At 47.5% G+C, this 20,894-nt stretch overlaps 1 protein-coding gene across 6 annotated transcripts in view; it reads right to left on the bottom strand.

Moving 5' to 3' along the window:
- Positions 1–790: 790 nt before the first annotated feature.
- The window catches only part of LOC112228259 (ankyrin repeat and KH domain-containing protein 1-like), a 46,776-nt gene continuing 26,672 nt past the window's right edge, over positions 791–20,894 (bottom strand). For 2 of the 6 annotated variants that reach the window (XM_042309815.1, XM_042309817.1), the window contains exons 15-34: positions 19,848–20,846; positions 19,451–19,575; positions 18,728–18,839; positions 14,822–14,967; positions 11,509–11,651; positions 11,173–11,386; positions 10,861–11,036; positions 10,585–10,747; positions 10,066–10,161; positions 9,501–9,617; positions 7,194–7,368; positions 5,842–6,319; positions 5,565–5,720; positions 5,177–5,326; positions 3,312–4,858; positions 2,915–3,088; positions 2,451–2,693; positions 2,092–2,285; positions 1,465–1,629; positions 791–1,366 (exon numbers count right to left, since the gene is read on the bottom strand). In XM_042309815.1, coding sequence (XP_042165749.1) covers positions 1,307–1,366; positions 1,465–1,629; positions 2,092–2,285; positions 2,451–2,693; positions 2,915–3,088; positions 3,312–4,858; positions 5,177–5,326; positions 5,565–5,720; positions 5,842–6,319; positions 7,194–7,368; positions 9,501–9,617; positions 10,066–10,161; positions 10,585–10,747; positions 10,861–11,036; positions 11,173–11,386; positions 11,509–11,651; positions 14,822–14,967; positions 18,728–18,839; positions 19,451–19,575; positions 19,848–20,846 — 5,633 coding nt within the window. In that variant the 3' untranslated portion in view covers positions 791–1,306. The remainder of the gene's footprint in view (positions 1,367–1,464; positions 1,630–2,091; positions 2,286–2,450; positions 2,694–2,914; positions 3,089–3,311; positions 4,859–5,176; positions 5,327–5,564; positions 5,721–5,841; positions 6,320–7,193; positions 7,369–9,500; positions 9,618–10,065; positions 10,162–10,584; positions 10,748–10,860; positions 11,037–11,172; positions 11,387–11,508; positions 11,652–14,821; positions 14,968–18,727; positions 18,840–19,450; positions 19,576–19,847; positions 20,847–20,894) is intronic. The other 4 variants (XM_042309819.1, XM_042309820.1, XM_042309818.1 and 1 more) reach the window with 3 other exon arrangements.

The following is a 20,894-nucleotide window of genomic DNA, read 5'->3' as shown; positions in this document are numbered from 1 at the left end:
ATTGGTCTCCTCAAATATATCAAATTCCCAGTCTATCTTGTTGGGGGGAAACAAAAAGTAAACATCTCCAGCATTACTTGTTAACAAGTGCAATTCAAACAAGGCAATTAGCAATAATCAATCTGAAGTTGGATAACAAAGATAGCAATCCTAGTTGAACGTCTGTCAAAACATAAAATGACCTGATGGTGTTCTCTGGGTAGACTCTTAGTGAATGTAAAATTAAGTGTCCGGTTGCAGTCTTTCGTGGAAACCATGCATGATAAATAGCACCCCGTGCCAGAACATTCAGTCAGAGTGATTACATCATCGTGAGTAAACATGACACACAGGAGCAGTCTCCCACTTCTATAGACAGACCAAGGGCACTTCATATCAACAACAAGTGTGCAGAGATAAATCATGAGGTGTATGACCAAGGGCACTTCATATCAACAACAAGTGTGCAGAGATAAATCCTGAGGTGTATGACCAAGGGCACTTCATATCAACAAAAAGTGTGCAGAGATAAATCCTGAGGTGTATGACCAAGGGCACTTCATATCAACAAAAAGTGTGCAGAGATAAATCATGAGGTGTATGACCAAGGGCACTTCATATCAACAAAAAGTGTGCAGAGATAAATCATGAGGTGTATGACCAAGGGCACTTCATATCAACAAAAAGTGTGCAGAGATAAATCATGAGGTGTATGACCAAGGGCACTTCATATCAACAAAAAGTGTGCAGAGATAAATCATGAGGTGTATGATGTCATGAGGTAAATACAATATGAATAAAGGCACAACAGTACAGTTTTGTAATTTTTTATTGACTATTAAGGTAAATATTACACATTAATACAGTAGAGTCACTATACGACATGTACTCTGGTTTTAACCCTTTTTGTTTTAGTATGTAAACAATTATACATGTATTTACCACTAAAAGGTCTGAGTTCTCGCTTTATGTTATCACCTAGTTCTTGGACTGAGTATAAATAAGCGTACAGTCCTGTAGAGCCCTGCAGACCAAGAACAATTAATGTGGGGGCTTTTAAAGTCAAAATAATGGCTATACTAAGCAAAGAATGGATCCTGTTTAACAGGCAATCGGTTTGTTCATAGACAGTGATAAACAAGTTGCAGCCCACACTGGAGTCATCTTTTTAGTTAGGCACATCAAAACGGTGTACGAACATCCAATTTCTCAGTTTCTGGACACTCCCTAGGTTAATATTTTTGTATATTATGTAATTATCTGGTTCTCTTAAACATTTATGAGTCTTGTTATTAAATGGTCCTACGCTTCAAATCGCTAGATGTGTTCAGTTGACGTGATTCAGGTGCACATTCCCAACGTGCGGGGCCCAAGTCCCAGGCCAGACCTGAAACGACACGTTTTCATCACTGAGTTACAAAACCACAGAGGAAGAAGACTGAGTAATGGTGAAAATAAATGAGTGATGGTGATGGGAGTGTTTACCTGCTGGGTCTCTGCAGTCTCTGCAGAGTTGGAGACCACATTCATGATGGGATTCCAGGCAGGGTCAGCGCTATGGAGCCCGTTGTACATGGGGCCCCCAGGGGCCTCTCCCATAGGAGGGTGGGGAGGAATGATCGTCCCGCCATACATTGACATTGGCAAACCCTAGAAAGGACAATAAAATAAAATAAAAATTGGTAAAAACATACATATATCTTTATATAAATATACATACATATATATCTATATCCATATCCATAAATATATCTATATCCATATCCATAAATATATCTATATCCATAAATATACCAATATCCATAAATATACCAATATCCATAAATATACCAATATCCATAAATATACCAATATACATAAATATATCTATATCAATATATCTATATCAATATATCAATATCAATATATCAATACATCTTTATCAATACATCTTTATCAATACATCTTTATCAATACATCTTTATCAATACATCTTTATCAATACATCTTTATCAATACATCTATATATATATATATATATTAAAAAATATATGTTTTTGTGATAGTTCTCATTGGATCATTCCAACCACAAAATCTTTGCATCAACTATTTAGCCGTGTCTGACCACACTACCTTTGGGAAGTCCATGAAGTTGGTGGGCATGGGTTGATGGAAGGTGTTGGAGGGGTTCACGATGCCGGTGTCGTCCCTCTCCATGGCTTGGTGCTGGGAGAAGCCAGACGGCTGCTGTATCACGTGACCACCCATCAGGGGCTGAGACCAGCCTGACATCGCCTCTAAAGGTGGAGGGTAAGAGCAGGGGAGGACTGAGATTTTGGATCGTGTGAGAGTTAATCGTTATTTACAATATATTTCAAAGCATTATGATAAACATCTTAAACCACTGACGATTAAAGATGATCAGTTCTACAACTATCCAATTCCTCTACAACTTTACACTAACCCGATCCACCTCTCTCCAAAACACTCACCAGACGCACTGCCCACGCCGAAGGACCAGATTCCTCCCTGTCCCACAGGCGGCGTGTAGCCGGCGGTGAGCATGGCGTGGTTCACGGAGCCCGTCTGGCGGATGCGTGCCAGGCGCTCAGTGCCAATGGGTGGGGGCACCTTGCGGTCCTGCTGGCTGTTGCTGCTGGGCTTAGCCTGAATCAGAGCTGTGGTCACCGTGGACGCACAAAGAGGGGACGACACGGAGGACACCGGGGACTCACCTGAGGGGGGAAAAGGATTGTTAACTTTCCAAATGTTGGATTTATCAAAGAAGACTTATGATAAAAATCACATGAAATCCTTTGATTTGGCTTAATTTTATTTATTTAACCAAAAATTAGACATTGAAGCTACTTTGTTTGCAAAGTGGGGGGGTGAAAAACACTTCAGATCTATGAATGAACTGCCCCGTCCCGCCCCCTGCCCCGTCCCGTGTTCTTACTGGAGGTGGAGGCGCTCCAGGGGTGAGGGGAGAAATGCTGGCGGCTAAAGGAGGGGGTTCCCACCGGGGACGGACCCTGCAGGTACACTGCACTGCCAGAGATACTGGTGGCGAAGCTGGTCAGAGCAGCAGACGAAGAGATGGAGTTTCCTGACGGGTCCATGTGGTGCATGCCTGAAACAAAAGAGGTCAACTGACCTGGTTAAAATATTTAGGCACAAACCACTAATAAACTGAACAAGTACGTCAATATAAACATGATTAGTGCTGCTTTGTGGAATCAGTAGAATTTGTTTCTCTGGAACAAAATTATTTTCTTGGGTTACAACATGGTGTTATTTCCTGCTGAGTGTGTGAGTGTGTGTGTGTAGTGGAGTCTATGGTCCTTGTTGCTTACCGATGGGACTGGTGACAATCCTCTGGGAGTTGCAGCGGTACCCTGGAGCCTTGGAGCCGTCAGGAGCTGGCATCACCTTCTCCATCTGTCCCATGCCTCCCATGTAGGGCTGCTCCGGAGGGGTCCGAGCAGGCAGGTGACATGCTCCCCACACCTGATTGTTGCCCACCTGATTGCTGTCAAACATGCTGCTGAAATGGTTGAAGAGGGCGTTGGGGCCGTAGTTGGGGGGCAGCTGCTGGGTCTTGCCCCCGTGGCTGTGCATCTGGGAGCCATTCATCATGCCCATGGAAGGGGCTGCCATGCCCTGGTTGGTATACTGCTGCGGTTGTTTCTGGTGTTGCTCCTGGGAGGCTCCAGAGGATACAAACACAGAATGGTGCTCCTGCGGAGATGTCCCAGCTGTCATGGGGTAGACCTGGGCCGAGGGCTGCACGCATGAGGGAGAAGGCTGTGCGTAGTGAGGTACGGTGCTGCCCCCTGCTGGTGCAGCGTGAGAGGAGGGCAGGTGGGAGCAGGGAGGCTGGGCGGCCTGGGGGCTGGGCTCTGTGCTGGGGGAGAAGGGGAGGGGCAGCTGCTGCTGTCGGCTGTCCGGCTGCTGGGATGGCAGTGATGGTGGAGCCGTGGGAGGACCTGTGAAGTACATGGGGCCGTTGGAGCTGGAACCTTCCGACACTCCACCTTGGACAGGTGCTGCATCTGGAGAGGACTTCTCTTTACCAGGCGTGGTGCCACCAGCAGGCTCCGGCTTGGAGACAGGCAGCTGCTGTGCAGACGTGGCGATGGGCACGGAAGGGGAGGACGGAGTAGAGGACATGGTGGAGGGTGCAGGGGCCAGCTGCGTGGCGGGAACATTGCTCACTGTGGAAGTGACTGCTGTCATGCCGGTCGTCTTTGGTTCGCCAGAGAAGAGCTGCTTCCTGGCAGAGGAGGGCGTTGGGGTGCCGGAGGGGGCAGTGCTGGTGGGCGAGACGGTGGCTGCAGGGGCTGCTGTAGAGGCAGGAGCTGTGTACTCCGGATGGGCGGCGGAGACAGGCGAGGGCCGGGGGGCAGTGCTCCCGTTGTGCTTGGGAGAGCTGTGAGTGCTGCCGGGGTTGACGGGCCGCACCGGGAACGGGCCCCAGGTGTTAGGCGATGGAGAAAAGGTGCCACCGAACTGTGCCATGGGCAGACGTGGGTGTCGGATGTGGTGCATGGTCTGGGCAGCCAGCAGGGCCAGGTGTGGGTTGGCATACGCCAGGGGCAGTGAAACAAAGGGGGGCCTCACCCCGGCGGACAGGTTCTTTCCCATCTTCCCTCCCTGCTGAGAGACCGAGGGGGTCTGGAAGGACACAGCGGACGACGGAAACACCGACGCCAGGCCCTTTGAGCCGGCCGCCATAGTGTTGGTGGCCCCTGTGGAGGTGGTGTAGGTGGAGCCCATCTTGGTGCTGGTACCAGGAGTGCGGATGTGGTTTCTGGGGATTAGGTCCTCCAGCTCCTTGGCTGGGTCCTGGATCAGGGCGTTGATCAGTTGTACAGCGTGCCGAGTCGACTCTGTACCACCTCTGAAGACCAAAGGGAGAGAAGCAGGTGAGTGTCTTACCCAGTGGTGATCAGTGGGCCGGCCTTACCCAGTGGTGATCAGTGGGCCGGCCTTACCCAGTGGTGATCAGTGGGCCGGCCTTACCCAGTGGTGATCAGTGGGCCGGCCTTACCCAGTGGTGATCAGTGGGCCGGCCTTACCCAGTGGTGATCAGTGGGCCGGCCTTACCCAGTGGTGATCAGTGGGCCGGCCTTACCCAGTGGTGATCAGTGGGCCGGCCTTACCCAGTGGTGATCAGTGGGCCGGCCTTACCCAGTGGTGATCAGTGGGCCGACCTTACCTGATGGTGATCATCCTTTCTCCATTCTTGTCCTTCTGTTTGTCCACGTCGATGTGAGCACCGGTCACGTCCTGAATGGCAGTGATGTTACAGCCACCTCTGCCCATGATCCGAGACACGACAGAGGCAGGCACCAATAACTTCTTAGATCTGACAGAAGACAAACAAGCCATTCCATTAATATCTGGGTCATAAGGCTGTACTTAACAACTATGTAGTAGATACCAGGTGCAGTTGATTGTTAGTTAACAAGAAGTGACAGTTATAAATTCCGAACTAGAGGAAGGGAGATGCTGTACCCTCACTGCACTCTATGGGTAAAGGTCACAGTAAACGTGAAAGGTAACCGTAACTACAGTAGCCATTGTTTGAGTTGAAGCCAACCCACCTCCGTACCACCTCTTTCCAGCCGTCTTCCCTCTTCTGGCCCCTCTTGGGGCTGGTGAGGTTCATCTTGCTGTTGGGCGAGGTGACCGGCACTGAAATGGTTTTGAAGGAGGGGGGAAGGGAGCTGGGCGCCAGGACGTTGATGCAGTCATGGAGTCTGAGAAGAAGAAGAAAAGAAGCAGAGAGCCCTGTGGTGTACTGTAGACAATTCACAAGTTTAAGACTTAAGAATTCCCAGTTTGGATACTGCTTTTTAGCATTAAGACCTGGTCTCTTACTTCTGGTGTGGTTTGGAGATGCACACTGTGACCTTGTGGTCTCGGGAGCTGTGCCTCTTCTCAGGGACCGGCTGGGGCTGTTGGCTCACCCCCGAGGGAGCAGACGATGAAGACGAGGATGAGGAAGATGAAGAGGGCATGTCCGGTAGGTAGTTGAGCTCTTGGCTCTTGCCTCCACTGCTGCTCTCACTGTTGCAGTCGGTGCTGTCCAGGTTGTCCGAGTCGCTGCCACCAGGCACCCCGCCGCCCCTGGGCTCCCCGTGGATCTTGTTTTTGTCAGTCTTCTGCTGAGCCAGCACCCCCTGGGGGTCCTGCAGGATGATGGGCTCCATGGTCTTGTTCTTCTTGTTCTTGCGGTTGGTGCTGGACGTGGTCGCCACATTGGCTCGTTTCTTGGCGAAGGCGTTGGTGAAGGTGGCAGAGATGCCGATGGTAGTGGTGGTGGTAGCGCTGGGCGGGTCAATGGGGACATCACCGTCTAAACAGAGCGTGAAATACAGAAGGTTATTCACCCTTATTTTACCATTGGGCCACTGAAACAACCAAAAGCACATTAGAAAGATGTCGAGTGGCTTCGTCTCAGTTGAAATTTTTAATTTTTACCTTTATTTTACTAGGCAAGTCAATTAAGAACAAAATCTTATTTTCAATGACGGCCTAGGAACAGTGGGTTAACTGCCTGTTCAGGGGTAGAACGACAGAGTTGTACCTTGTCAGCTTGGGGATTCGAACTTGCAACCTTCCGGTTACTAGTCCAACGCTCTAACCACTAGGCTACCCTGCCGCTCCCAAATTAATATGAGCACGTCATTCTTTCAGTTAATTTTACAGATTATTTTATGTTCTAAACTATTTTAATTAAACTGACTTGAATATCCTTTAATTCACACAGACAGAGACGGTCATCTTCAAGACAAAAACCATGTTGATTTCAGGAGCCTAGCTTGGCCGCCGGAGGCCGCGCCAGGCCACAAGCGGCCGTTCAGGTGCTGGGTTAGTCTAATAGAGGCCGTTCAGGTGCTGGGTTAGTCTAATAGAGGCCGTTCAGGTGCTGGGTTAGTCTAATAGAGGCTGTTCAGGTGCTGGGTTAGTCTAATAGAGGCCGTTCAGGTGCTGGGTTAGTCTAATAGAGGCCGTTCAGGTGCTGGGTTAGTCTAATAGAGGCCGTTCAGGTGCTGGGTTAGTCTAATAGAGGCCGTTCAGGTGCTGGGTTAGTCTAATAGAGGCCGTTCAGGTGCTGGGTTAGTCTAATAGAGGCCGTTCAGGTGCTGGGTTAGTCTAATAGAGGCTGTTCAGGTGCTGGGTTAGTCTAATAGAGGCTGTTCAGGTGCAGCTAGTAAAAAGGTGGTTACCTTCAGAGGAGTCTTGGTCCTCTAACTCCTCTTTTACTTTGGCCTCCTCTTCCTCCTCCTCCTCCTCTTCCTCCCCCTCCAGCTTCCTCTTCTGATCTTCCTTCTTCTTCTTGCGTTTTTCCTTACGCTTCTCACGCTTAGCGGCCAGGGCTTGCTTCTTACTCTCTTCCCTGGACTGTACACCCCCCAAAAAAACTGGATGATTACAAGCCAGAGAATGCATCCCAAATGAAACCATATTCTCTATATAGTACCTTTTAGCCTAGAAGCCTACGGGAACAGGGTTCCATAGTGCACTACCTTTTAGCCTAGAAGCCTACGGGAACAGGGTTCCATAGTGCACTACCTTTTAGCCTAGAAGCCTACGGGAACAGGGTTCCATAGTGCACTACCTTTTAGCCTAGAAGCCTACGGGAACAGGGTTCCATAGTGCACTACCTTTTAGCCTAGAAGCCTACGGGAACAGGGTTCCATAGTGCACTACCTTTTAGCCTAGAAGCCTACGGGAACAGGGTTCCATAGTGCACTACCTTTTAGCCTAGAAGCCTACGGGAACAGGGTTCCATAGTGCACTACCTTTTAGCCTAGAAGCCTACGGGAACAGGGTTCCATAGTGCACTACCTTTTAGCCTAGAAGCCTACGGGAACAGGGTTCCATAGTGCACTACCTTTAGCCTAGAAGCCTACGGGAACAGGGTTCCATAGTGCACTACCTTTTAGCCTAGAAGCCTACGGGAACAGGGTTCCATAGTGCACTACCTTTTAGCCTAGAAGCCTACGGGAACAGGGTTCCATAGTGCACTACCTTTTAGCCTAGAAGCCTACGGGAACAGGGTTCCATAGTGCACTACCTTTTAGCCTAGAAGCCTACGGGAACAGGGTTCCATAGTGCACTACCTTTTAGCCTAGAAGCCTACGGGAACAGGGTTCCATAGTGCACTACCTTTTAGCCTAGAAGCCTACGGGAACAGGGTTCCATAGTGCACTACCTTTTAGCCTAGAAGCCTACGGGAACAGGGTTCCATAGTGCACTACCTTTTAGCCTAGAAGCCTACGGGAACAGGGTTCCATAGTGCACTACCTTTTAGCCTAGAAGCCTACGGGAACAGGGTTCCATAGTGCACTACCTTTTAGCCTAGAAGCCTACGGGAACAGGGTTCCATAGTGCACTACCTTTTAGCCTAGAAGCCTACGGGAACAGGGTTCCATAGTGCACTACCTTTTAGCCTAGAAGCCTACGGGAACAGGGTTCCATAGTGCACTACCTTTTAGCCTAGAAGCCTACGGGAACAGGGTTCCATAGTGCACTACCTTTTAGCCTAGAAGCCTACGGGAACAGGGTTCCATAGTGCACTACCTTTTAGCCTAGAAGCCTACGGGAACAGGGTTCCATAGTGCACTACCTTTTAGCCTAGAAGCCTACGGGAACAGGGTTCCATAGTGCACTACCTTTTAGCCTAGAAGCCTACGGGAACAGGGTTCCATAGTGCACTACCTTTTAGCCTAGAAGCCTACGGGAACAGGGTTCCATAGTGCACTACCTTTTAGCCTAGAAGCCTACGGGAACAGGGTTCCATAGTGCACTACCTTTTAGCCTAGAAGCCTACGGGAACAGGGTTCCATAGTGCACTACCTTTTAGCCTAGAAGCCTACGGGAACAGGGTTCCATAGTGCACTACCTTTTAGCCTAGAAGCCTACGGGAACAGGGTTCCATAGTGCACTACCTTTTAGCCTAGAAGCCTACGGGAACAGGGTTCCATAGTGCACTACCTTTTAGCCTAGAAGCCTACGGGAACAGGGTTCCATAGTGCACTACCTTTTAGCCTAGAAGCCTACGGGAACAGGGTTCCATAGTGCACTACCTTTTAGCCTAGAAGCCTACGGGAACAGGGTTCCATAGTGCACTACCTTTTAGCCTAGAAGCCTACGGGAACAGGGTTCCATAGTGCACTACCTTTTAGCCTAGAAGCCTACGGGAACAGGGTTCCATAGTGCACTACCTTTTAGCCTAGAAGCCTACGGGAACAGGGTTCCATAGTGCACTACCTTTTAGCCTAGAAGCCTACGGGAACAGGGTTCCATAGTGCACTACCTTTTAGCCTAGAAGCCTACGGGAACAGGGTTCCATAGTGCACTACCTTTTAGCCTAGAAGCCTACGGGAACAGGGTTCCATAGTGCACTACCTTTTAGCCTAGAAGCCTACGGGAACAGGGTTCCATAGTGCACACAACATCTACAGAGAGCTGTAAAATCCATACGAATCCATGAGGAGCAGAAGGTTGTGTTGGGTGGAAAAGTAATTTACCTTCTCCAAGTCCAGCTCCTTCAGCAGAATGCTGGCGTTCTTGTTGGCCTCTGCTGCCTGCTGGTCTTTGGCTTTGACAATGGTCTCCATGCACTGGTGACATTTCTTCAGCAGGTCCTAGGAGGAGTACGAGAACAAAATATACTGTTGGAACCGCACTTCCTTTCAGAAAAATAAAAAGTTTACCCTTTGTCATCTTCTAAAAATGTACCCACCCCCCTTTTCTCCTCAATTTTGTCATATCCAATTGGTAGTTACAGTCTTGTCCCATCGCTGCAACTCATGAGAGGCGAAGGTCGAGAGCCGTGAGTCCTCCGAAACACAACCCTGCCAAGCCGCACTGCTTCTTGACACAATGCCCACTTAACCCGGAAGCCAGCCGCAACCAATGTGTCGGAGGAAACACCGTACCCCTGCCTCGTGTCTCCCGGTCACGACGCAGCCTAGTATCGAACCAGGATCTGTAGTAACACAGCTAGCACTGCCTTAGACCGCTGCATCACACGGAAGACCCCCTTTGTCATTTTCAATGAATGTGTTGTTGGTCTTGTCTGTTTCAGCTTACCTTGTCCGTGATGGTGGCAATGTATCTCATGCACTCGATGTCCGAGGGGAACTGGTTGACCTCCTTGACCAGGTACTGAACCACCTTCACATGGCCCTGTGAGACAGAGTTCAGAGGTCAGCCTCTTGGGATTATTATACATACACTGCCATTTTACGCACCACCGGGGTCATCAGCTAAGAACAGGAAATGAACGGGGAGCACAGGTCATATATGAGATATTCAACTGTGTATCAGTATCAGAACCAATTTACTTAAAGGAGCAAGTGACACTAGTGTTTATTCACAGTTTAGTTTCATACCACAGGAGGTTGGTGGCACCTTAATTGGGGAGGATGAGCTTGTTGTAAAGGTTGGAGTGGATTAAGTGGAACGGTATCAAATACAAACACAGGTGTTTCCATGTGTTTGATTTCATTCCATTCGCTCCGTTCCAGACATTATTTTGAGCCGTCCTCCCTCAGCAGCCTCCGCTATTTCATACGTGTGTGTGTGTGTGTGTGTGTGTGTGTGCACCACCTTGCGGAAGGCAGCCATGAGTGGTGTGATCTTGCGGTTGTCTGCTGCGTCGACATCGGTCCCAGCCTGCACCAGCAGCTGCACCACGTCAAAATGGCCGCCGTTGGCCGCCAACCACAGGGGAGTGTTTCCCTTCTTATTGCGCACGTCAATGTGAGCACCTCTGTGAGAAGGACAACAAGCTGAGTAGAGGGAGGAAGAGAGACTGGAGAGGAATGATATTCTGACTGAAAGGTTCTTCTCACAGTCAAACTTATACATTAAAAGATGTATTACCGGTTGATTAGGAGCTCACAGAACTTGTAGTGGCCCTTGTCTGCAGCGATGGTGAGCGCGGTGTCTCGGGAGGAGGGGACGGGTGGGGCGTTGACGTCAGCGCTCTTATCCAGCAGCACCCGCCCTACCTCAGCATAGCCACCCGATGCCGCCTCCATGAGGGGGGTCAGCCCAGTCTGAGAGAGAATGCATAATGGGTCAGTGAGACTGCACCACACAGACCAACACCAGAACATAATTTCTAATGTCTTTGACACAAGCCCAGACAACATGACGACATGTCGGGCTCCAGCCTGCTGCAGCTGCTACCACCTTGGCGCGGTGCTCCACGTTGGCCTTGCGGTCCAGCAGCAGACTGACCACCTCCGCCCGTCCCTGGAAGCAGGCCAGGGTCAGCGCCGTGTTGCGGTTAGTCTCGATCTGAGCGTTGATGTCTGAGCCCATGTCCAGCAGCAGCTTGACCGCAGGGACGTGACCGTTCATGGCAGCCAGCATCAGAGGAGAGATACCCAGCTTACTCCCAGTCCTGAGGGGAACAGACAGGGCGAGGGGAACAGACAGGGCGAGTGGGTGATTATACAAACTGTTAAGATTGGGACAGAGGCACAGCCTGCACAAACTGTGGCAAGGAGGGCTGGTTGTGGATACCTGGAGTTGATTTCAGCTCCAGCGTTGAGGAGGATCTTGATGATGTTGACGAAGCCCCCCGAGGCGGCCAGGCTGAGCGGAGTGTAGTCTGAAATGTTACGGTGCTCCTTGTTGGCCCCGCGCAGCAGCAACAGCTCCACCACCTGGAGTGAATGGACCACAGGTTAGTCAATCCACAGAACACTTCTCTTGTTTATCTAAATGTATGCCGTGTTAAGCTGGTTCGGACGGTGAGTTTGTGTCTGTCAGGTTGTCGTTCTGCCTCTAGTTTCCCTACAGGTTATTTTGTTGTTTTATTAGGGTCACCATTAGCTGTTTCTATGCAGCAGCAGCTACTCTACGCTGCGTACTCACCCTTAACGCACTGTAGGCTACAATATGTTGAGTTTCCCTGGGCAGAAACAGCTGTGATGCAAGCGTGTTCGTGAGTCTTATTTATGAAGGTGAAACAATGTGTATGTTCACTGCTTTTCATAAAATCATGTCTGGCTGTTTTTTCAGGCTACGGCCTAAAATATGTGTTCACATTTGTATTTGACTAGGGATCCCAATTAGTTCCTGCCAAGGCAGCAGCTACTCTTCCTGGGTTTTATTAAGGATTTCCGTTAGTTCCTGCCAAGGCAGCAGCTACTCTTCCTGGGTTTTATTAAGGATTTCCGTTAGTTCCTGCCAAGGCAGCAGCTACTCTTCCTGGGGTTTATTAAGGATTCCCGTTAGTTCCTGCCAAGGCAGCAGCTACTCTTCCTGGGGTTTATTAAGGATTCCCGTTAGTTCCTGCCAAGGCAGCAGCTACTCTTCCTGGGGTTTATTAAGGATTCCCGTTAGTTCCTGCCAAGGCAGCAGCTACTCTTCCTGGGGTGCAAACACCAGAAACGTAAATAACACAAAACAGAAGATATGGGTAGAATACTTTCACAAATGTGATCAGTTATACAGTTCATTTGAAAATATGAAGATCTAGTAATAGGCCTGAAATTTGGTCATTTAAAAAAAGACTAACATGACTTTAAAAAAAAAAAAAAAACTAATTTTAGAGACACACAGTTACAATAGCTAATGATTAAAGAGACTGCAGTCAAATGAATTACTGGGCTCTCACCAAGTCATTCACGTGAGAATCTGCCATGTTAATTCCAACCAATAACCAATTGGGCAAACTGAGAATACTAGTCCCATACGAAATGACATCCCTGTGCTTTCCGAGCTATTACAAAGTTTGGACAGGTGGCTGCTTGCAGTTTGAGAAAGAAAAGTGATTGGATAAATTGATGCTTAAAACAAAGTGCTGCACATACAATTCATATGAATGGCCTACATCTATCCTCTTCCACAGTGAATACTTTTGTGCCAATTAATTTAAGTTGGACATCGTCAAATGCATCGTGTTACTTTAAATGTGCGATAAAGTATAGCGTCTATATGCCCATTGAAATGAAACCCTGGCTGTTGATGTAGACAACACATCGTAAAGCAGGGAATTCCAGACTCCTCACTGAGATAAACTTTTTGGAAATGTGTCAAGTTCACCTTCTCTAAAATGCATCATCTCAAAGTTTAAGTGCTCTGTCCAGCAGCTCACATCAGCAGGGAGTGTGGTGGGTGGGGGGGGTGGGGCTTCATTAGGAGGGACGTATACCGTGGATGGCTTAATAAAGATTATGATCACGTCAATTTGCGGGCAAAACACGAGTTAGCAGTGTAGTAGCCTTTAAATCATCTAGACATGGTGGCGAAATATCTTCACTCCAAGAATAAAATATCCAGGTTTCTATCAAAAGACTGACCTGAATGAAAAAAGTTTGGGAAAAAGAAATCCCTTGTGAATTATCCTCTGATTGTTCCGTTTTTAAGCCCATGGTCCTTAATAATAGAAAGGGAAATATTGTTGGGTGTTGCGCAATAGCCTATCCTACACAATTGCACAGTAGACTGTCCAGTCCGACAGACAGAAAACAAAAGTAATTACTCCTTGACGCTTTCTCTGTTGAATCTTACTGGAACCTGCTGTCAATCATGTAGACAGTAGCAGATGATAAACATTACATTTAGGGATATTGTACCCAATGTGGAGCATAACAGTCTTCATTGGCGTACCATGTCATAGACACAGCAAGACTATTGTCCTGCTGATAACCCATCAGGTCTCAACAGGTGGGGGGGGCTCTTATTGTATTCATATGATTGATTCAAATTAAGCTTTCAGAACATTCACACCTTAATTTACCTTTATTTAACCAGGTAGGCCAGTTGAGAAGATGTTCAGTCACACCTATCCTACTGGTCAATCAGCACACAGTCATCTCCACACTTTCCTACCTGTTAGTCACATTTAACGTCTCCTTTTCATATCTAAAATAAAATAAAAAATACACCTAGTAGTCTCTTTATAGGCTACCGGTGGAAATGACCAGTAGCCCAACCAATGGATGAAGAGATTGAGAGAATTGGCCAGAACAAGCCACTGTGTAGAATCTAAGAATATATATATATTTTTAAACTCAATGTGCTGAAAATGAATTAAATCTGCACAGCATCTTGCTAAAGCCAATTCCTATCCAACATAAGCTGTTTGAGTCTACGTTAAGGAAATATCCTACGCCAAGCTTTATTATATTGATAATTAGATTCTAGAGCAAATTGAAAGAAAATTCATTATTACCAGATTGAAATAACTTTTCTTTTCTTTCAGTTTCCTTGTTTCTTCTATAGGCTATTGAAAATGAGCACGTTTAATGTATTAGTTGGTTTACGGATTACATTAATAGTAATCCGGACCCCAAAAAACGTTTTATTCTGTCTACAAGGAAGGTAGCGAACGGAGGGCACGTTTCCAATGACTTGTTCAATCACATGCCGCTCAGATGTTTTGTAGACAAAGAGATAAAAAGGTGTGAAATAATATAATAAATCCAGAAAAAGGGAAAGACAGACGCTGTTAGAAATATTTAAAAAATATAAACAGAGATCCACATGTGGTGGTTCCTGGGGCTCCATCTTCTTACAATGTCTGATATTATAGCTAAATCTAATTTACAAATTATATTGATTAAATTCTGGACATTAGACTTATGTCTTAGGCCTACATGGTATTTTGGGTCGATGTAGCCTTAATGTAGCATATAGTATTGTTCGATGCAATAAATTAGAGCTGTTTCCCTGCGAATGTGTTTGCAGTTGCATGAATGCTAGTGTTGGGACTTCTGGGGTTAGCTGCGGTGAGAGTGCTGTGGGAAAGTGGCTACGCTAAAATGTCTCGCTTTACGGCACTGCCTCGTCCTGTTGTTCACACAAAATATAACAAGCAGAGCAGCACCTCCTGTCTTCCTCCAGAGCATGCCAGGGAGAGAGGAGTGTCTTTGGTTCTCTCAGACTGGGCTTCGATGTCCCCTCCTTTATCCAGCAGGATCTCCACCACGCCAACATGACCCGCTGTAGCAGCCAGGATCAGAGGAGTGAAACCTGGGGACAGATGGTTAGAGACATTTAGATTTACTCTCCAACATACTAAGGATGGGCATGAATACTCGACTGCTCGAACTGACAAAGGTCAATCTTTAACCAGAGATAAAAAAAATAAAAAAAATACTTTTTAAATACTGTAAAACTATTTGGTGAAATGTGCTTTCTGGGGGCAAGTAAAATGGTCCAAATTATATACATTGTGTGTCTTTAAAATTAATTTGCTTCGACTCTAGTGTTCCATGTGCGTTTGCGCGGCACAACAAAAGAAACCAAGCCAGGCATCAAAGTTCTTCCAAATTCCCCTTCCCCTCCATGTCTCATTCACCCAATTGCGTTCCGACCACTTCCTACGCGCCAGGTGCTGAGCGCTCACAATCTCCCGTTTAGTCCGACAGAAATAAACACCTAGAAAAACGTATCTAACTGCTACATTTCTTGCCAAAAGATGACAGTTTAATCCTGAAGTAGGAAACTCTGTTCCAACAAACAGCTGCAGTTTTGGAATCATTGCTGGCCATCTATTTTCCACTTTGCTACTGTGCCGGTTAGAATTTAGAATTGGTTAGCATGACATTAGCCTGACATTATCTACATGCAATTATTCTTCAGAAGAACTATATAAAAAATAAAAAGCAACACACCAATAAAACCCCTTTCTTAAAATTAAATGTTGCTAAAAGTAATATTAAAAGCTTCTTAAAAGTAATTTGGTCATTTACAAATCTGAAAACGAAGCATCAGTGTAAATAAAAGATCTGGCCAAGGCTATAACCCCCGTAAATATAGACAGGTTCCACACTGAAAATAGGCAAAAACATTAGTTTGATAAAGACAAAAAAATTCAAAATAAAAATAATATTTTTCAGCAGAATTATTCAACCTACTCACCAAACAGATGTTGTGGCCATATTTCATCACCACGGGACTGTTTATCCATTCACAACATTACAAAGAACAGTCATAAAACTAAATAGAACGGATGTACACTGCTCAAAAAAAATAAAGGGAACACTAAAATAACACATCCTAGATCTGAATGAATTAAATATTCTTATTAAATACGTCACAGAAGTGTGATTGACTTGGAGTTACATTGTGTTGTTTAAGTGTTCCCTTTATTTTTTTGAGCAGTGTATATCGAAAACACAAATTGTGTTTGAGCCCCCGTTTCAAATGATCACTGACAACTGTTTCAGACGTGAGATACGGATCACTTTTGCAGTGCCACCTTTTTCATTTGGAAAAATATATTTTTATTCTGTTATATTAAAAAAAATATATTTTTTATTTATTATAAAATACATGTCTTGACTGTGATAAGGACTCGGAGAAATATGAGCGTCTTGTCTGATAAATTAACAAAGCAAGGCTATGCCATTGCAGAGCCAAAAGGCCTCAAATGCAAGTGCCAATGCAGAGGTTCTGTGTACAACAATATAATAATATTATGGTTTCAAAACAATTCTTATATTACACTTGCTTTTCTATTGACAAAATATATACAGTACCAGTCAATTGGACACACCTACTCATTGCATGGTTTTTCTTTATTTTTTTACTAGTTTGTAGAATAATAGTGAAGATCCCAAACTATGAAATAACACATATGGAATCATGTAGTAACCAAAAAAGGGTTAAATCAAAATATATTTTAAATTCTTCAAAGTAGCCACCCTTTGCCTTGATGACAGCTTTGCACACTCTTGGCATACTCTCAACCAGCTTCATGAGGTATTTGGTAAAAGACAAAGTCCATATTATGGCAAGAACAGCTCAAATAAGCAAAGAGAAACGACAGTCCATCATTACTTTAAGACACGAAGGTCAGTCAATCTGGAAAATGTCTAAGTGCAGTCGCAAAAACCATCAAGCGCTACGATGAAACTGGCTCATGAGGACCGCCACAGGAAAGACCCAGGAAGACCCAGAGTTACCTCTGCTGCAGAGGATAAGTTCATTAGAGTTACCAGCCCCAGACTGCAATCCAAATAAATGCTTCATCGAGTTCAAGTAACAGACATCTCAACATCAACTGTTCAGAGGAGACTGCGTGAAATCAGGCCTTCATGGTCAAACTGCTGCAAAGAAACCCCTACTGAAGGACACCAATAAGAAGAAGAGACTTGCTTGGGCCAAGAAACATGAACAATGATCATTAGACCAGTGAAAATCTGTCCTTTGGTCTGGAGTCCAAATTAGAGATTTTTAGTTCCAACCGCCGTGTCTTTGTGAGACGCGGTGTGGGTGAACGGATGATCTACGCATGTGTATTTCTCTATGTAAATTGCGGAGGTGGTGGTGTGATGGTGTGGGGGTGCTTTGCTGGTGACACGGTCTCATTTATTTAGAATTCAAGGCACACTTAACCAGCATGGCTACCACAGCATTCTGCAGCGATACGCCATCCCATCTGGTTTGGGCTTATTGGGACTATCATTTATTTTTCAACAGGACAATGACCCAACACACCTCCAGGCTGTGTAAGGGCTATTTGACCAAGAAGGAGAGTGATTGAGTGCTGCATCAGATGACCTGGCCTCCACAATCACCCGATGACAGAACTCCAGAGTTCCTCTGTGGAGATGGCAGAACCTTCCAGAAGGACAATCATCTCTGCAGCACTCCACCAATCAGGCCGTTATGGTAGAGTGGCCAAACGGCAGCCACTCCTCAGTAAAAGGCACATGACAGCCAACTTGGAGTTTGCCAAAAGGCACCTAAAGGACTCTCAGACCACGGGAAAAAAGATTCTCTGGTCTGATGAAACCAAGATTGAACTCTTTGGCCTGAATGCCAAGAGTCACGTCTGGAAGAAACCTGGCACCATCCCTACAGTGAAGCATGGTGGTGGCAACATCATGCTGTGGGGACGTTTTTCAGTGGCAGGGACTGGGAGACTAGTCAGGATCAAGGGAAAGATGAACGAAGCAAAGTACTGAGAGATCCTTGATGAAGACCTGCTCCAGAGCACTCAGGACACCTGACTGGGGCGAAGGTTCACCTTCCAACAGGACAATGACCCTAAGCACACAGCTTCGGGACAAGTCTCTGAAAGACAATGCAGGAGTGGCTTCGGGACAAGTCTCTGAAAGTCCTTGAGTGGCCCTGCCAGAGCCCGGACTTGAATCCGATCTAACATCCCCTGGAGAGACCTGAAAATAGCTGTGCAGCGACACTCCCCAGCCAACCTGACAGAGCTTGAGAGGATCTACAGAGAAGAATGGGAGAAACTCCCCCAATACAGGTGTACCAAGCTTGTAGCGTCATACCCAAGAAGACTCGAGGCTGTAATCGCTGCCAAGGGTGCTTCAACAAAGTACTGAGTAAAGGGTCTGAATACTTATGGAAATATGATACCGTTTTTGCTTTGTCATTATGGATGTGTTCTCTGTAATGGTTAGGATAAATTGGAATTTGTCACGCACTGTTGGCATAGGCCTATAGATCAATGTGCACATATGTATTTTGAGTACATGCCTTGTATTCAAATAATATTTTTCATTTAAGTACTTAGAAAAGAAATCCTGCCACCTCTAACCACTAGGCTACCCTGCCAGGACTCACAGTGAAAAAAGGAAAAATGGTCAAATGCCCATCCGTTAAATCTAGTCATCCAATCAGTTTCCAACCATACAGACGGACTCCCACTTCTATACACAAATTATCAAGTTCCCTGATAATTGATCCCAACATGTTTTTTTTTTTTATTGCTACAAAACATTTTTTTTTTAAAAGAGAAAGTATGAGAGTTGTGTACCTTTCTTATCCCGATGCTCGATGTTAGCCCCGCGGGCGACGAGCACCGACACCAGCTCCTCGTGACCGCCGGCACAGGCCAGCGTCAGAGCGGTGTCGTGATTACTCTCCGTCTGACAAGAGATACAGACGGGTGTTATTTTCCTGACCAGACAGACCCGTCTGACAATTATTAGCTAAACTAGCGTGTTATTGTTTTTATTTTATTTATTTTCCATTTTTAACCCTTTTTACTCCCCAATTTCATGGTATCCAATTGTTTTAGTAGCTACTATCTTGTCTCATCACGACAACTCCCGTAAGGGCTCGGGAGAGACGAAGGTAGAAAGCCATGCGTCCTCCGATACACAACCCAACCAAGCCGCACTGCTTCTTAACACAGCGCGCATCCAACCCGGAAGCCAGCCGCACCAATGTGCCGGAGGAAACGCCGTGCACCTGGCAACCTTGGTTAGCGTGCACTGCGCCCGGCCCGCCACAGGAGTCGTTGGTGAGCGATGAGACAAGGATATCCCTACCGGCCAAACCCTCCCTAACCCGGACGACGCTAGGCCAATTTTACGTCGCCCCACGGACCTCCCGGTCATGGCCGGTTACGACAGAGCCTGGGCGCGAACCCAGAGTCTCTGGTGGCACAGCTGGCGCTGCAGTACAGCACCCTTAACCACTGCGCCACCCGGGAGGCCCACTAGCGTGTTATTGTTAGACACGTGGTGTGACATACGTGTGCGTCGATGTCTACGGAGGGGTAGAGGGGGAGCATAGAGTGTGGGGACACTGAATGGATGGGCGTCTGTGCTGGGGGCGAGGCCGTCGTGCTCAACATGGGGACTCTGCTGCTCACCGCTGCTGTCACAAGGGCGAGAGGGAAGGAGAGTTGTTAGTCCACCTTCAAAATATAACTACATCCCATTCGAATTCAAGATGGATTAAAACCATTTGAAATGGTCTGTTGAAAATGTACTGAAACCAAGTTCAGTGCTAATGAAAAGGATGAGTGATCAAGCGGTCCTTAAAATGGTTAGAATTTTTATTTTCTGATTTTAGTCGATTTAAAAATGTCAAAAAGAGACCTGGACTGAGAGCACAAAGCAAAGAGAGGACCGTGTCAATGAACACACCTGCCATGATGTCGTCCAAAGTATCTGTGAGGGTCTGTGCTGGGGTGGCCACCATGAGTCCTTCAGGGGCCTGGGTGAGAAGGCCCGGTCCCAGGTCTGTCAACTGCTGCCACAACATCTGCTGCTGGTTCACCATCACCCTCTCCAGATCGGGGCTGGAGCTGACAGGGTAGTCCGCCGTACTGAAGTCTGTGGACTGCTGGGTGGCCAGGAGATGGGAGGGTAAGAAACGGGCCTGCAGGAGGGGTGGAGCGGGACACGGCAGGGCCTGGGTGTGAGGAGGAGCGGGACACGGCAGGGCCTGGGTGTGAGGAGGAGCGGGACACGGCAGGGCCTCGGTGTGAGGAGGAGCGGGACACGGCAGGGCCTCGGTGTGAGGAGGAGCGGGTGGCGGGGGTTCCTGGGCCTGTCTATACAGGATGGTGTCCACCTGAGGTAGCTTGGCGTAGTCCTCCTCCTCCTCCTCCTCATCGTCCTCTTCCTCGGCGGCAGGGTGGGGCTGTCCATCATGGTGGTGGTGGATGCCCTCCCCGTCCCCCTCGGTGTCGGAGCCCGGCTCTGCAGCCTGCAAGGGCAGGGGGGTGCCGGGCTGCTCCACCCCTGCCGCCTGGCCAAGCTGCCCCGGGTCGTCCTTCAGGCCTTTGGCCTCCATGTACTCTTTGGTGAACTGCTGCTGTGTCTTCAACTGCAGCTGGCGTTCCACCTTCTGCAGCTCCTTGAGGATCTTCTTCTTCTTCTGGACCTGCTCCTCGCGGCTCTTCTTCAGCTCCTCGATCTTGTCTTTGGTGAGAGGCTCTCCCTGGATGAGCTCCAAGGACTGCAGCTGGGCCTTCTCTATAGCGGAGATCCTCTGGCCAAGCTCGTTCAGCTTGCCCTCAGTCTCTTCCACGATGCACTCTAGGGGCTGGTACGGGTGGAAAGGAGGCAGCAGGTCCGCGTCCGGACCGCCTGCGGCGACGGGGCTGCCCTGTAGGGGGCTCAGCCTCTGCTTGGATCCGCCTGAGACAGCCACACAGGACAACACAACCAGTTAGCTACGAGGTTGTA

The sequence above is a fragment of the Oncorhynchus tshawytscha genome, linkage group LG30 (assembly GCF_018296145.1).
Source record: "Oncorhynchus tshawytscha isolate Ot180627B linkage group LG30, Otsh_v2.0, whole genome shotgun sequence".
Lineage (NCBI taxonomy): Eukaryota > Metazoa > Chordata > Actinopteri > Salmoniformes > Salmonidae > Oncorhynchus > Oncorhynchus tshawytscha.
The sequence above is the reverse complement of the archived record's forward strand: the minus strand, read 5'-3'. Positions and strand labels throughout refer to the sequence as shown.